The 16,228-nt window shown below is 34.3% G+C and overlaps 1 protein-coding gene across 1 annotated transcript in view; it reads right to left on the bottom strand.

The window, feature by feature from the left end:
- Positions 1-15,109, bottom strand: part of LOC130053552 (aspartic acid-rich protein-like) — a 40,401-nt gene extending 25,292 nt beyond the window's left edge. The window contains exons 1-3 of the mRNA XM_056160893.1: positions 14,974-15,109; positions 13,972-14,196; positions 12,930-13,058 (exon numbers count right to left, since the gene is read on the bottom strand). Coding sequence (XP_056016868.1) covers positions 12,930-13,058; positions 13,972-14,196; positions 14,974-15,109 — 490 coding nt within the window. The remainder of the gene's footprint in view (positions 1-12,929; positions 13,059-13,971; positions 14,197-14,973) is intronic.
- Positions 15,110-16,228: the final 1,119 nt, after the last annotated feature.

Here is a 16,228-nt window from a genome sequence, read left to right as displayed (position 1 = left end):
GGCTAAATATGATGAAGAACTTGACACCTTGTCAGAATGGATAAAAAGTATAAAAAGAATATTAAAATAAAATATCAAATTAAACATTAAAACAAGAAGGTGCACCATCTATCCCTCTGTGTTTATTAGACAAGAAGGGATAAAAGAATTAGATGGGTTACATGAAGAATGTGTATTGGTTCTAGCTGACAAAGCTTTTAACTAAATTGCCTTTGTTTGTAAGGCTCGTTATTACAACTGTAAACGAAATTGGTTCTAATCCCACATGTGATAATCCAACTTACACTCCAAGTTGCCTTTCAAAAGATATAAAAATTTTCAAAATCACGTTTCAGGTTTTAACACATTTGAAATCCCAGTCAATGGGACAACTGAATATGATTTACCGTACCAATTCTGGATTTTAAAACTTCACAAACCCCTTAGAAACAGAGATACATTGCAGGATTCAATAAATGTTTTACCAAGCCCCTATTAATTTCGAAATCTCCTATGAAGGAGAAATGTCAAACGTATTGTGCCAAAACATATGAGAAGTGACTTAAATCACATGTGATTCTCAAACATTCCAAAGGTTGTTTAGAAAATTTGGAATAACGAAAAACATTTTCATAATTAACAGCATAAAAATGTACTACTCTTAATCACTTTGATAGTGTTAGTCATAAAATCAGATATGGGATACACTTTATGTCTCTGAAAAAGTCGACAGTTGTATAAAGTTCTCGTCAACATGAGATCATTTAAACAAGAAAGATGCTATTACGATATGAATAAGAACTCTAAATACTGCTTTACAAATGAATTATTAACTATTTTGTTATGCTTTCTTTTTCATATTTTTAATGCAGAAGACAAACAGTTTTCTTTTTACTAAGGTTAATCCTAAATTAATCTTGTATTTCTAAATAAAAATTATTTAGACAAAATCGTCATGCTGCTTTTTTATCGAAGTTTATTAACTGCACGTAGAACAATTTGATATGCAAAATGCATACGATATTACATGATTATAATTACATGTATTTTGGTTGTGATATTAATTGAAATGCCTAAATATACATTGAGGGTGGAAGTAAGATAGTCATACGAAAAATTATTAAATACATAATTTCGAGTACATCTGCAAACATGTTGTACTGTATTTACGTAAAACTTTATATTAACCAGCATATTGCCTCAAATATTTTTCAAAATTTTAAAAAGAAAAAATCCAGAAGCTAGGAAAAATAATGCAATGGACACAAAAGAGCTTGACGATGCAGAATATTTCAAACATTTAATTAATCTACCGTTGCAAAGGGATGGACAGGTCATATATGTCAAATTTTAAAAAGGTTATCAGAATCTTAATCAACACTCTTCCTTCTTTATTACATAACATAAATATTTATACACAATATTTATATATATATATTTTCTCACGTTTTTGACCAAGTGTTAATAGCATACTGACAATTGTTCAAAACTCTGTGGAATGCCCTTTACAGTTGTCTTTAATTAAGAGAGCCCTTCAAATAAAGCAGACAGGTTAAATATCTTCAAAAATACCTTATGTATGTACTGTAAATCTCAACTCTTTAAATAAAGACATGAACTATTATTCAATAATGTCTTAGGTCTGAGAATTTATCATGAAGTCATACACATAAATTAACACTGAAATTCTAGTAACATTTCCCGATTCACGAAAGTTCGATTCTAAATTTTTAGGAATTCATAAAAATTACCAGATTTCTAATTGTAATTAACATATTAATTTTTGTTAATTACGGGGAGGGGATGACTTATTAACAAAAATAAAATATTTGCTTACTTTACATTCCGAAGATATTATTACAAACAGCATTTTCTGATAGTTTTCTATATCTTAATGCAGAAACTTCAGTAACATTCAAGCAACTCATCCATAATGTTACTCCACAATAGATCAAAATAAGACAATGGTAACTTTACAAAAGCATTTTTACTTTCCATTTGATATATAGGGGTATGCTGTCACTTTTTCACTTTCTTTGCATATGATAGAAACCATCGTTTTTCTTTTTAAAATGTGTCTAATTCAAAGGATACAAAAGATCAAAGAAAGGTGAAGACAAGGAACAGCGATCAATCCCATAACTCCTATAAGCAATGCAAAATAGACATTTGGGCAAACACAAACCCTTGGACACACAAGAGGTGGGACAAGGCGCCCAGGAGGAGCAAGCATCCTCCACCAACCGGCCGCGAGCCCCACATCCCGATCAGGCAAACGGAGCCATCCGCAATCAACATCCAGTGTACCAAGAACGGTCCAACAATTGGCACGAAACACGTCAGACAGCATTTGCCCCAACGATAGGCCGCATTGGCAAACTAGAGTAATTAAAATGCTTACTTAGCGTTTAGTTGTCTCCACGCTAGAAGGCGCACAGGGCTGCGACTCTCTCTCTCTCTCTCTCTCTCTCTCTCTCTCTCTCGTCTCTTTCTTCCTAACCCACTCTGTCTATAATTATCATATTGACCTCATCCCAGCTTCTCCATCCTGTACTTCTTCTTTCTGCTTCTTCTGTCCTTCTATAGGTTGTTTTCGGTCTCCCTCGTTCTCTTTTCCTTTGTGGTGTCCACGCTAACGACACCTCAGTCATCACCTTCCCTCCGTAGTACATGTCCTATCTAGGTCCATCGCCATTTCCCCAGGTCATCGCTCATTACATTTGTGGCCGTCCTGTCTGGCACTTTCCTGTTTGTCACCAACTGCGGTTACCATATACCCAGTTTCCCCAAGCAACTGAATTGGGGTGCATCTAGTTTCTTCTCTGCTCTCTGTCACCTTCCACGTTTCGCCACTATCTAACAGCACTGACATTATTAGTGACTGAAATAGTTTGATCTTCGCTCTAACAAAATTCAACCCAAATGCTTGCATCCATTTATATGTATTGCTTAGGATAGCAAACACATCATTGAAATATATTGCTTTGCTTAATCTTCGTACGCGTCCAATTTAAATAAAGCTCTCTCTGATCTTGGAGACGTTATCTAGAGGACATGCAATATCGAAATGAGACATTAGCGACACTAAGGGAAATACCAAGGCTCCGTGATATATGATTGATTGATTGACTGTGGTTTTACGCCGTTTTGGCAATATTTCAGCCATTTTACTGCGGCAGTGAAATATGATGTTTATATTACGCACATCATCAATGGTAACAACTCGGATATTTCCGTACATAGTTGTAAAAAAAAAAATTGCGACGTCGTTCCGATTGGCGCACAATAAAGGTGCAAAGGTGCAAAGAAGGCAGACGCTCTATTGTATTTTATATCCTATGATATTTTAAACAATCAATATTTATCTCTGTTTTAAGGATGGATTCTTCTCATTTTATTGGATGTGTTGAGACAGTATACTTTGTATGATGTAGAGTGAATGATCGTTCTTTCTGTCATACTTCTAGGTATTTTGGACTTCGCATATAATAACACCGACATAGTAAGGTACTTGATAACATCAAATAATCAGATCATACATGGGCATGAATTGTGCTCCTGTGTTAACCTGTTTTTATATTCTTATGAAGTAGACATGTGGTACATAGTTTTATACATTTGTTTGTAGTGCTAACATACATGTACAATGTAAGCATATGAAAAACACTGCACATGATATTTCAATTTTAGTGCATTGAAATGCATGCAAATGTTAACATTATTATGATATATTTACTAAAGAAAATCGTCAAATTATATGATAAATTGTGTTTAATTCACTACACATCAATAGAGTTAGCATATTGGTTACTTATATGAAGATCTAAAATATTGTATGGCGGTACCAGGTGTACATGTACGTTTTCAGTCAGCTCGTCTTGGTATGTGCTGTAATCACTCCGCCTCTCTGTATATCAGCCATGGTTTGGAGCTATTTGTCATATAGGGGAGTGAGAATTTTGACACGTTGATGGAAACATAAATCCTGAGATCTTTGTCTTGGATGACAAGTTGTGGCCCTTTGTTGCAAAGAAATTTGGAAAAAGACCATGGATATTACAAGAGAATAACTTTCCTGTTCATCGATCTCGATAGACCGTCGCATGGAAAGAAGAAAATTGTCTACCCTTACTTGGTCCAGTCAGTCACTTGATATGATAATGCAACATAATAAAAAAAATATCTGGCGAACTATTAAGATTCGTTTAGAACGCCGTTTTACATGACATTAAAAATTGACAGAATTTGATTGTTGTTAAACTAATTTGGGTATTCGTGAACTATTAGACCAAGAAAAGCTGAAGATCACGAGTGATCAATATCATAGCCAATAAGAAATACAATATTAATAGTTGGGCAAACACGGACCCCTGTAAATACCAGAGGTAGCATCAGGTGTCTAGGAAGAGTAAATATCCCTTGTTGACCGGCCACACCTGCCGTGAGCCCTACATGTACATCTTGATCAGATAAACAGAGTAATCCGTTGTCACAATCAGTGTGTAATGAACGGCCTAACAATTGGTTTGAAACACGTCAGACAGCATTTGACCCAATGACAGGTTATATTGGCAAACTAGATCGTTATCACGACCATAGAATTTGCCAAATGTTGACTTTAAACGAGACTGTTGAAATCCCTGTAATATCAACTTGTTTGTCAGTAACCTGCCTTGATTTAAAGACTGGGCATACGCAGAACAAGCTTAGAGACATAAACATATTTTTAACGAATTCATCCTTAAAATCGAAGCCTGTTATCAAGACAAAGGGGCACATTACTAAATACTAGTGAGATAGGACATATCTATGAATATGAAAAAATAAAAGAGCAAAACCTTGGGTGATAATACTTTTTTTAATGAGACGGCCGCCATTTTGCGTACTGTATCATGGCCAGGTACTGTAATACTTTTTAAAAACATTCCTTTTTTAAAAACTGAAGTTATTACTTTTATAATTTTCAATATCAAAGGAATAAAGTGATATCAAACTACATCGTCGATTCCACCAAAATATATCACTCAATATCCCCCGACTCAAATTTAGGTTGAATGTTATAACCGTAAAGTCGCCACATGACCCACATGTTTCCTAACTGAAAATGCATGCAAATCGATGTGCATCTTTCAATCTGAATTCTGACAAGTCTGCTTTCAAACTTTTTAACTTCCGAAGAGTTTTTTTTCTGAACATAGTGCACATATTTATAATTCAATTGTTGATGAAAAACCTGCAGACTGAAATAGTCTAGGGATTGTATAAGGATACAAGAGTTTGCCTGCGCTAACCTTAGTTATTAGGAAGGCGGAAGTGTGGCAGTTTTATAGAGAGAGGAAAATTACCATTTTCTGTCTAGCAGTTTAGGTACACCTGTTTCGAGTATTTCAGTACGTTTTTCGACATCGTTGAACACTTGTTTCATGCTTTGAAATGTTGCCATCAAATTAAGATTGCACTTTATAGATGTAGCGATAGCTAATCGATGTCGCTCAAAGGCATCACATGTCATAGAATAAGATTTCAGTCGCCTCTTTTCGGACGATGTTCTTTTAATTACAGTTTTATTAAAGAAAACATATCTTCGGAGTTTTCAATTATTGAAAAGATAAACAGTAGCTATATGCAAAAGCAGATTTTCAAAATGTATTATGATACAAATTATGTATATCCTCATTTAACGAAATGTAATGACCGTTTTTCATTCGCTTCAATGAGGAAAGAAATAGTCTTAATATTGAGGAAAATATTCGTTTATATTCATATCAACATGTATCTCATTAGAAGCAGTATGCATAGGTCTAAAAATGCATACGATCGTGTTATTTTCATCCAAAAATCATCACCTTTTCTTCATGTCTTTTTATGAAAGGTGAAGATAACGAACAGTGATCAAACTCATAACTCCTATAAGGAATACAAAATAGAGAGTTGGGCAAACACGGACCCCTGGATGTACCAGAGGTGGAATCAGGTGCCTAGGAGAAGTAACCCCCCCCCCCCCCCTGTCGACCAGTCACATACGCCGTTGACCTTATATCTTCATTTGGTAAACGGTGTAATCCGTAGTCAAATCAGTGTGCCAAGAACGGCCCAACAATCGGAATTTAACACGTCATACAACATTTGACCCAATGATAGGTTGTATTGGCAAACTAGATCATTATAACGACCATAGAATTTGCAAATGCTGACTATAAAGGAGACTGTTGAAACTCCAGTAAAAATTAACCTGTTTGTTAGTAAACTGCACTATATAATTGAGGCAGGCTAATGACAAACAAATTGATGTTACAGGGGTTTCAACAGTCTCATTTAAAGTCATCATTTCGCATATTCTATGGTCGTCATAATTGCAAAGAAGTGTAGGTGCTGCCTTTGTCTTTTCTTGTAAGTATAATGGGGTTATTGAGACTACTTTTATTATCCTATATGTTATAATCGTACATGTGATACATTTAAAAATTGCTCTTAAAATCAAACTTTGGATTCGAAATGTGTAGCCCAATAATTTTCTCAAAGCTGTTATGTTAATTACTTGCATTTCAGCTTCATTTATGATTCGTGTCTAGATTAAAATTCATATGTTTATCAACTCATTCTTAAAATAGAAGACAATTATAGAACGATGAAACTGTTGTTTTTGTATTTTTGATTAAGAGTGCGCCGTTGGTTTCTATTTTTGTATTTGATTTGATTTCATGAGAGACACACCGGATATCAAATTAATTACTCATATGTAAGTTAGTTATTTCAACTATTTCAAGTTCGCATTGACAAAATCATAATGATTTTAGTCATCTCCGGTGATGTCAAATTACTTCATTGGTGTGTCTGAGGAAAGGATATCTAAAAACGAAATTAATGGGCAGTGAAAGACAACCAGATGATGACGTCCATGCATGATATCTTAAAAAATATAGGTTACAAATATGCATAAATAGCTATACATTCCTGGCCTTTTCTAGAAAAGCGCTGTAACGCTCAAGTGACTTATTAAGTTGATAAGAAAGTCTATATTAATAAAAAAAAAAAACTAGGAAACAAGTTTGTATCACAAAAAATCAATGTTAGTAGAACTGGTTTGTTTATTTGGATGATTGAAGACTGGGCTATTGTTTGCATAATCGGCCATGTCGATTATAATAACTATAAATGTAGTCCTACCCCTATGGTTTGTATTCCCCATTAGTGAACAAAATGCACCTTTGTTTCTTCAATAATACACCAGAATAATGGCTCACTAACTCATGAGCATTTCATTAGTGTAAACAGTACAATGTTTTGTTGAACTATGCCTAAAGGACTGTAGTAAATGCAATAACATCTCAGAATCATCAGTAACTGCTGAGAAACATTATTAGTTTGTTGTACAAAAACGTAAAAACAATGCCACGGTCTTTACAGAAAAAGCGAACATGAACTCAAAAGATGACTTAGTTTAAGAAAAACTTTGAACAGCTGGCCAATATCAAGGTGAATAACATCTGAGTTTATTTTATAGATGCCTCTCCAAAATTTTACATAATGGTTTGAAACCATTAACATTGACTACGTGGAATATATTTCGTATGAATTTTGTGAAATGTATTTAATGATATTGTCTCTTTTGGTTTATCCAATATAACTCTGATGGAAAACAGAGATAACGAGTTTTACTTCGTTTTAATTGACAATTCCAAATTTCATTTAAAAATATTGTTTACAAACGAAGGCTGCTGTTTTACTGGTATCTTCTAGAAATTTCTGATAGTAAGTTGTTTTTTCATTTGCAGGTCAAGATGTAACAATTTCGCTGATGGTACATAGAAAGGCAGATTAAGTCAGGTTATCCTGATTTTTGTGCTTCATAGAAAGAAATTCCTTCATAGGATGGCAGAAAGTTTGATTCAATGATTCTAATATTGTCCAGATTTTGGCGAAATATTGACCTTATAAGCCTGTCATTTCCTTTAGTTGTGAATTAAATTTATTTGTATGGGGTTGGATAATTTAATGTCTACAGAATACATGAAGAGGGAAGTAACTCGCACTTGCTATATAAACACGCAGGCTGAATAATTTACGCCCCTTTCTACATTGTTGTTATCGACAAAACTGTCACAGAATTATGTAAATTAGGATAATATTTGTATAAATGTTCAATGATAAGAACAAAAATGCATACATAATGCTAAGGTTATTCTCATTTTTACTATTATGTTCCGTATTCATTATGTCACAAACTACAATAATATGTATAATACTATCTCGCAGACATCAACTATCTATACATTGAATGATTTGTGTCCATTTACCTAACATGCTTTGTATTCACTTTGTGTATAACCTTTGTTTATATTTATTTATTCTAGGTAAACATGTTAAACAATAGATACGAAGCATATTATTTTCATTATACATGTATATAGAGACTATTAAACATCGTCACTTTACAAGTTGTTTTATGATAATGATGATTTAGATTTCCCAAGTTATATATCATGCTGTCTATCAAAAGCAGATATCAACGAATAAAATTTAAATTTAATATAATATCAAAAAGGCGCTGCATGTACATGTACTTGTATGTTGCGAAAGTTGGAGTCTGCAAAATGACCTGAATTTTGACGATATCTACCTAGACCAAGCATTTTTATTTCTACTTCCTAGAATTTTAGAATTATCGAGTCTATTTGCAACAATATCGACTTTTTAAAAATATATCTTGAGGCAAGATCGAAATCATGGATATAAGAAATTTGGAGTGTAGCAAAACTGAAAACAAGTTTTATATTACTGTTTTTATAAGAGTTCCATGATATATTCATATGTAAACACGATTGTATTTGTACAAGTGCATTCGTCTGGTATTGATTTAGTCAGCGTTCTGACATTACCAATGTACCACATGTAATAAAACAATTACCGACTAATAATCACATTGTCATTCACTGACGATGACTTGTTAAATCAGGTTTATTTTTATTTTTCAGAGGCAATTTTATTCAAATCTGATTGGTTATTGGTGTCGTTGCGGGGTGGGAATGGGGCAATGTGTTTTGCGTCAACCATAGAATAATTGCATTTATTATATAATTAATGGTTTATAGTAATAAAATGTTCCTAAATTCTAACGAATTTTAAAACATTTTTGTTACGCAATCCTTTGTCTTTTTAGGCTTTTTTAGAGGAGAAAGTCCACTTATAGTGAAAAGGTTACCTGTAGGTGTCCAATAAGTTGTCAATTGCTGTCCATTATTTTTAAGAATGTAAAGATACTATCCGTTCTTAAAAATAATGGACAGTAATTGTCAACTTATTGGACAGTGCCAGGTAAACCCAATAACTTATTAGACGTCTGAAAATAAGAGAAAGACAATACGTTTGTCAAAGAGATACAAATTTTAATTTTAAATTCCGTACAAGTAAAAATCAACACAGATATAGGAAAAATCACTGAAACACTTAAAACGATATTTCCCCTTAGTAGAATTCTTTGCTTCAACTTTAAGATTCACATTTTTTAAAATTCCATTGGTCATTATTATATCGCATCAAACCTTAAATTTGAAAGTCATATTTCCATACTGTATTTGAATTTCGCTGGATTCAGAGGCACATTCCAAAACTTCTACACAACGCTTTTTTAATGTTTTCTTTATTAGCATATCCTAATTCTGAATTATTATTTCCGCTTTCAAGAATAATTTCATTTCACGAGTTGGGCGTATTGAGCTCTTTTGGCTGGCGTTAATTATTTCCTCATCCAAATATTCGAAAACACCATGCTTTTCAAATCAAAGTTTGGCTCCAAAACTTTCTCACCTTCCCTATCCAGAATATAACACTCATTAAGATCATATTTGCAGTACTTTCATTAAAATCCTTACATTTTGATTGTGCTGTGAAACTGCTCTCCCCATCAGAGGAAGACATGTTGATTTGGCTCAGTACTATAGAGTGAGTGAATATAAAACCTGCAGTACAAGACTACTTACCTGACACTGTCCAATAAGTGAACAATAGAAATAGACTTCTACGCAAGACTGGTTATATTGTCAGACTATTCAAAAATAGCTTTATTCATAGTTATCATTGTCAATGGGTTTACCTGAGACTGTCCATTCTTAGAACAAAAGATGTAATGTTTTAAGTAGGATATAAGCCTCAAACTGTCCATTCTGTGACAGAAAGAACTGATCGAGCCCCCTACGGGCCTCGATCAGTTCTTTTAGCTCTAACAGAATGGACAGTTTTTGGCTTATATCCTTTACGTAGATCGCAATACCTGGTCTATTATTGGATGACAAGTTTTCATGAAAAAGCAGGATCCGCACCAAAACGTTTCGGGTACAAGTTACTGCTTGTACTTAAAGATAGCTGCAAACAAAGATAGTGGACAGCTCTATCATTCTCTCATCAGAGGGCCCATTACGCAAGCTTCACATACACATCTGCCAACGCCTGGAAAATAGTTCCTGCATCATGTTTCAATTTAAACAATATAAATGAATGGATAATATAGAATCCATGCAATATGGCAATATCAAGCAACCTATGAAAATAAATGAATTGACTGTGTGTAAAAATTGTATCAGTTGCAAAATTAACAATAGATAACTAAAATATTAAGGTTTTTCAGGCAAAACCTGTTAATAATATTACGTATTCTAATGTGCTTCTTTGGTCTTCTCGAGTTATGGTTATTGGAAACATCACGGAAACCATCATCATGGCCTGCGTTGCGTTTGAGTCTGTCCAATTCTTCCTTATCCCAAGGCCAACGTAAAGCATAATGTGAAACGTTCCCTTGTTCTGCACTTACTAAACACTTGAGTTTCTTTACTTTTTATATGTGATTCGGTGCGTATTCATTCATGTTATGTTGAGAAATGTAAGGAAATGATAAGAAGAATTCACGTAGTACCATTATCACCTGCATATGGTGTCTATGTCCCAACCTGACTATATACACACGAGCATGCTCTGCTTATGATCAGTTTTTATATCGAAGTAAGCTACTGACAAATACGGTGATGGTGTACAGGGGTTTCAAAGGTCTTTAAAGTCAGCATTTCGCAAACTCTATTCTCGTTATAACGATATAATTTACAAGTACACCAGCCATTAGGTCGAATGCTGACTAACGTGTATCATACAAATAAGTGTTCTTTAAAACCCGATTTTGACTTCGGATTACTCCATTTACCTATCAAGATATAGGCTCGACAGGGGTGTATACTCCACCTAGACACTCGATCCTACTTTGTGTGTTTCCAGCTGGGATCCCTGTTTGTTCTGCTTTCAACTTTTTGTATTATCTAGAAGATTTATATTGTTCGTTATCTTCATGTTTTCATATATATAATTATATCTTATTTTCTGTGGATTTATCACTGAGCAAGATCCAAGCTTTGACAACATATTTCCAGAACTTACTCTTAATATCATCCATCTTCTTCATAACATATTCTTTAATTCAGAGAACGATTTTCTTGTCATTTATATTAAGGGAAGATTCCAAACCATCATCTTGTATAATTAATTTGTTTCATCCATACAAGTTATAAAGACAAAATGAATTCCCGTATGCTTATCTTCTTTAACCCATATCCTTTGTAAATGTTTGTAATATCATATTCCCCTTCTAAAAAGTTATTTTACCAAGACAAAAGTGTAGCAAAATCAGATTCCTTCAGCTGTGTTTCGGAGGGACTTCGTAACCGGGAGGACGTGAGTTCGAGCCCCGCCCGTGTCATGGCCGCGTCAAACCTAAGACGTTAACATAAGTAGTGAATGCTGCTTCGCGAAATGCTCGGCATTTAGAAGTGAAAATCACGGGGCCTTAAAAACAGAGATCCCGTGTTGCGGCAGGCGTCGGCCGTAAGCGCCTAAGCATAGATCTAAATTTGTGGTACTCAAGCTACAACTAGTGATGTATCAATATGAGTGAAAATTTCTCGACGGGACGTAAAACAAACAATCAAGCAACCAACCTAAAATATGACAATTTACTGCTATTATCTTAACTGGCATGCTTAACTAAAAAAAAAAAAGTACCCCATGATTGATACCTGGAGCTTCGGCTTGTAATGAGGAATAATTCACAGGAGAGGAAATAGAGAGGAAAAGAAAAGAAGAGGTTAGAGAAAGATACCCAGATAACATGTGAAATATAATTTAAAATCAATGTAGAAAATTTCAACTTCCAATGATTCTGAAAATCGAAGAGCGTCTTCCTCGCCAAATCCAAGTACATCTACTCTGTGTTGAATTTAAGAACATCTTCCCAAGCTTAAGGAAACTTATTATAAGTTATCGCGTATCATAGGAAGTGCAGGTAACAAAGCAGCGAAAGGAAGGGGGAGGTATTCCCAAGCAAAGTGATGCACATACAAAGAACACCATTCCGGGTAGTGATGACGGGTAGGGGGTGTTATTTCCATCACCCCTAGTATTCATTCACTCAGGGTGAAGTATCTGACAGGAGGTACTGATAACGAGCTGACTTTTTCCGATGTTGAGCCGTTACACCGGAAGACATGTTACCGATTCCATGGGTGACACTGTTGACTCTTTGTAAATCGGTAAATGTTTAAATCAGTGATTAACCGGTTTTAACCAGTTTTCAGCTCTGTCTTTGCAGTGTTAATTAAGTACCCAATTTCTCTAATAATAAAGGGGGTGGGGTCAAGTTTATGTGTGGAATAAAACACAAAGATTGTAACGTTGTTTAATTAAGATATAAAGCGGGATAGAAATGCAATTTGTTAGTCTACTGATGAACTAGATCGACGTAAAAAGTTAACGACTGTGACACAAATCATTAGAATTTATTACATAAGGCAGAATAGAATTAAAAACCATGCAGAAATGATCTAACTGTACATATAGCTGTCCATCTGTTCAACCTCTTCTGAAAATCCCCCTTATCAAATGACAAAAGGCTACCACTTTGTGTCGGATACCTTGATAGGACGATAACACGACACTAGGAAAGTAGCCTACATTTATACGCCTCGGGGAAACATGTTCACTCTCAGGAGATTGTTCTTCATCATCCTGAGCATCATCATCCATCCACTTCCATTCATCAACTGAAATAGAGATGTTCAATACTTAAGGAAAGCCGAAACTAATTACAAAATGAATATATATATATAAATCTCTCAGTGGTGAATCTAGAAAATATTCAAAAGGGGGGGGGGGTGCTATCCAGGTTCGTATCTTTTCCGCTCCCGAAATTGGAGGATGAGTGGGGGATAAAGTCCCCAAATTGACGAAATAAATTGATGAAAAACAGGGTTGCAACCACCGAGACTCCCTCTAAATCCGCCACTGTTTATGCATAATGTTACGATAGTCTGTGTATGTGTATACACAAACGTTGGGATGATCCAGATTAGTGTCCAGCCCGAGCTCCCGGCAGGACATGGAACACCATCTTTCCAAAGTTATTACGGGAGGCCATTAAGTGAAAGAAGTGCTAGTTGTCGTACGGGAGGGGGTGTTCCCTTGCCAAACCAGATTATACGAAATAAATTGCATATCCTCGTTTTATTTGACCAGTCACAAAATAGAATACAATAAAAATTAGTATTTTGAGTTTGATCTGATGATCCGCGCCTGTTGACGAGACGTGATCCAACTCTTCGGATCAAGTTACTGTAGTAATGATAAATTCATTATATACCCTCTTATGCATTTTAAATCCACATTTATAAGATACTAAATGTAATCCAAATTATCAAAAATACAGATATATGTACAGTGAATTTTTTTACGCAGTTTTGTTTGTGACTCGGTCAGTACTTTCTACAAAAAAAAACAACGTTGCGTTGATGCATTGTGACGCTAACAGTTTCAGGGGATACTGATATGGAATTAGAAAACCACAGTGTTTTGATCCGGAAAACCGGATCACACTCTATCCAATCCACAGTATCAAAAAACGAAACATTGATGGGTATATACCAAATCAGGATATACTTCTACGTGAAACTTAAATACCTGGAAATTTAGTGATGGTTTCATACGCCGCGTCGTAATTCCACGCGGCGTAACACCGACGACCCTGTTCCTCCAGCTCAGTTCTTCTATTGTCTCTTTCTTCCCACCGGAATGCGGTAATCGTGGCGTTCTTCTGGGAAAGTACCACCCACTTCCAGTCAAACGTGACATTTGCTGGAAGTTGGATTAATACAATCCATTCCCCTGAACTTTTGGGAATTTCATCTGTAAAGTTAAAAAATGTTTGGAAGTGAACTAGACATGTTATTATGTGGAATTTGAAATGTCTATTAGTATAAATTAGGATACACATTTACCTTTGTTTCATTAGAATCAACACAATTTTTGCTTTCATTTTGCTATGCTTTATAAATCTTAACTATCTGGTAAATTTGATTTCACAATCAGTAATGCATGAATATGATTAACTTATTGTTTACTATGAAAAATTCAAATTTATTAAAAAGGACATTCTGTTTTCATAAACTGATTAAATTCGGCTCAGCATTCGTAATCTATAGTATACACTCATGATTAGCTGTGTGTTACAAATCGTTAATGATATCAGTGATTAGCGGTATGTTACAATTATTAATGATATCAGTGATTTATGTTAAAAATCGTTAATGATATCAGTGATTAGCTGTGTGTTACAAATCATTAATGATATCAATGATTAGCTATGTGTTACAAATCGTTAATGATATCAGTGATTAGCTGTGTGTTACAAATCATTAAATATTTCAGTGATTAGCTGTGTGTTACAAATCATTAAAGATACCAGTGATTAACTGTGTGTTACAAATCATTAATGATACCAGTGAACTTGTTCCAAATAAATTTATCAAATAGATTCAAAAGTTCCGAAAAAAGCAAATAAAAAGGCTGAAGATTACAAAATGAAACATACCGCAGATTGTCATCGGGGAAGAGAATAAAAAAAAATAATCATACATGTAATAAGTTGCCTTACTGGTAATTTTGATTAATATGGAAATTTACCTGCAACTACAGCTCGTGTCACGTTCCACTGCCCTAATTCGGGAAGGGAACCAGTGATACCCAAAACAAGATTTTCGCTGTTGGTAACAAAGTGAACCCGAAACTGTACCCACACAGTCTTCTCTGTGATATCCATGGTAAATCAGAATTTAGCAAAGTTGACAGAAACAGCAAACTCGTCAAAATGTACCTTACTTCTCAACAAACTATATATTATGACGTCACGCTATTGTTTTTCATTGATTTTGCGTACGCAATTGGATGACGTCACAATAGAACTCTTAATAAATTATGATTTTTAGCACATGCATTGTAAAGGTGAATTTATGCACCGAGGTGGTTTCAAATGAAACGGTATAAAATATCTCCCTTTCCAAATATCAAAGACATCTTAATATTTGGATTAAAATACTTACCTGTGGAAAGACTCACTTAGAACATGTAAAATTAATAACAGATTTGAGGTAGATGTTATTTTAAAAGCCTGGAGTGAGTTTCAAGAAAAAATCAATGAAAATATAGGCCCATATCAGGTAGTCTATGCATACAATATACCATTATTTCTTCATCCCAATTTTCTCATAGGTGGTAAAACTATCTTCCATAGGCACTTGTATGACTATAATGTACATTTTGTTAATGATCTTGTCAATGAAGAGGGTAATTTATATTCCTATGAAGAATCTGTCAGACTCTATCCAATCATAATTAAATATTTTATTTTTAGATTACTTAGGTATAATACAAGCCGTGAAAACCTGTCTCAGAAAGGAAAAATTTATTGGCCTTCTTACTAAATTTCCCCTCCCCTTAATACAGTTAAGTATATACTCTATTAAAATGCAAAAGATCAAACCCATTTACGAAATTCTAAATCAAAACACAGGAGCAACATGTAGAGATAAATGGAATGAAACCTTCGATTTAAGTAGGGAAGAATGGAATCTGATAAATACGAAAGCCGGATAGGCTCATATTTGAAAAAGTAAAAAAAAAATTAACTCGTTATAACGAGTTAGTATCTCGTAATGACGATTTAATATCTCGTTATAACGAGTTAATTATCTCGTTATAACGCGTTAGTATTATTTTTTATTTCTTTAAGTACATGTAATTGTATTATTGCAATGACTTGTTTTAAAAACTACAGGAACAATCTTTAGAAGGACCTACAAAGTTTCCATAATATATCTTGTTATTGCAAGTTCATTATCTCGTTATAACGAGTTAGTTAACTCGTTATAAAGAGATACTA

This window comes from Ostrea edulis, chromosome 3 (assembly GCF_947568905.1).
Source record: "Ostrea edulis chromosome 3, xbOstEdul1.1, whole genome shotgun sequence".
Classification (NCBI taxonomy): domain Eukaryota; kingdom Metazoa; phylum Mollusca; class Bivalvia; order Ostreida; family Ostreidae; genus Ostrea; species Ostrea edulis.
Note: the sequence above shows the minus strand (reverse complement) of the source record. Positions and strands in the feature narration are given on the sequence as shown.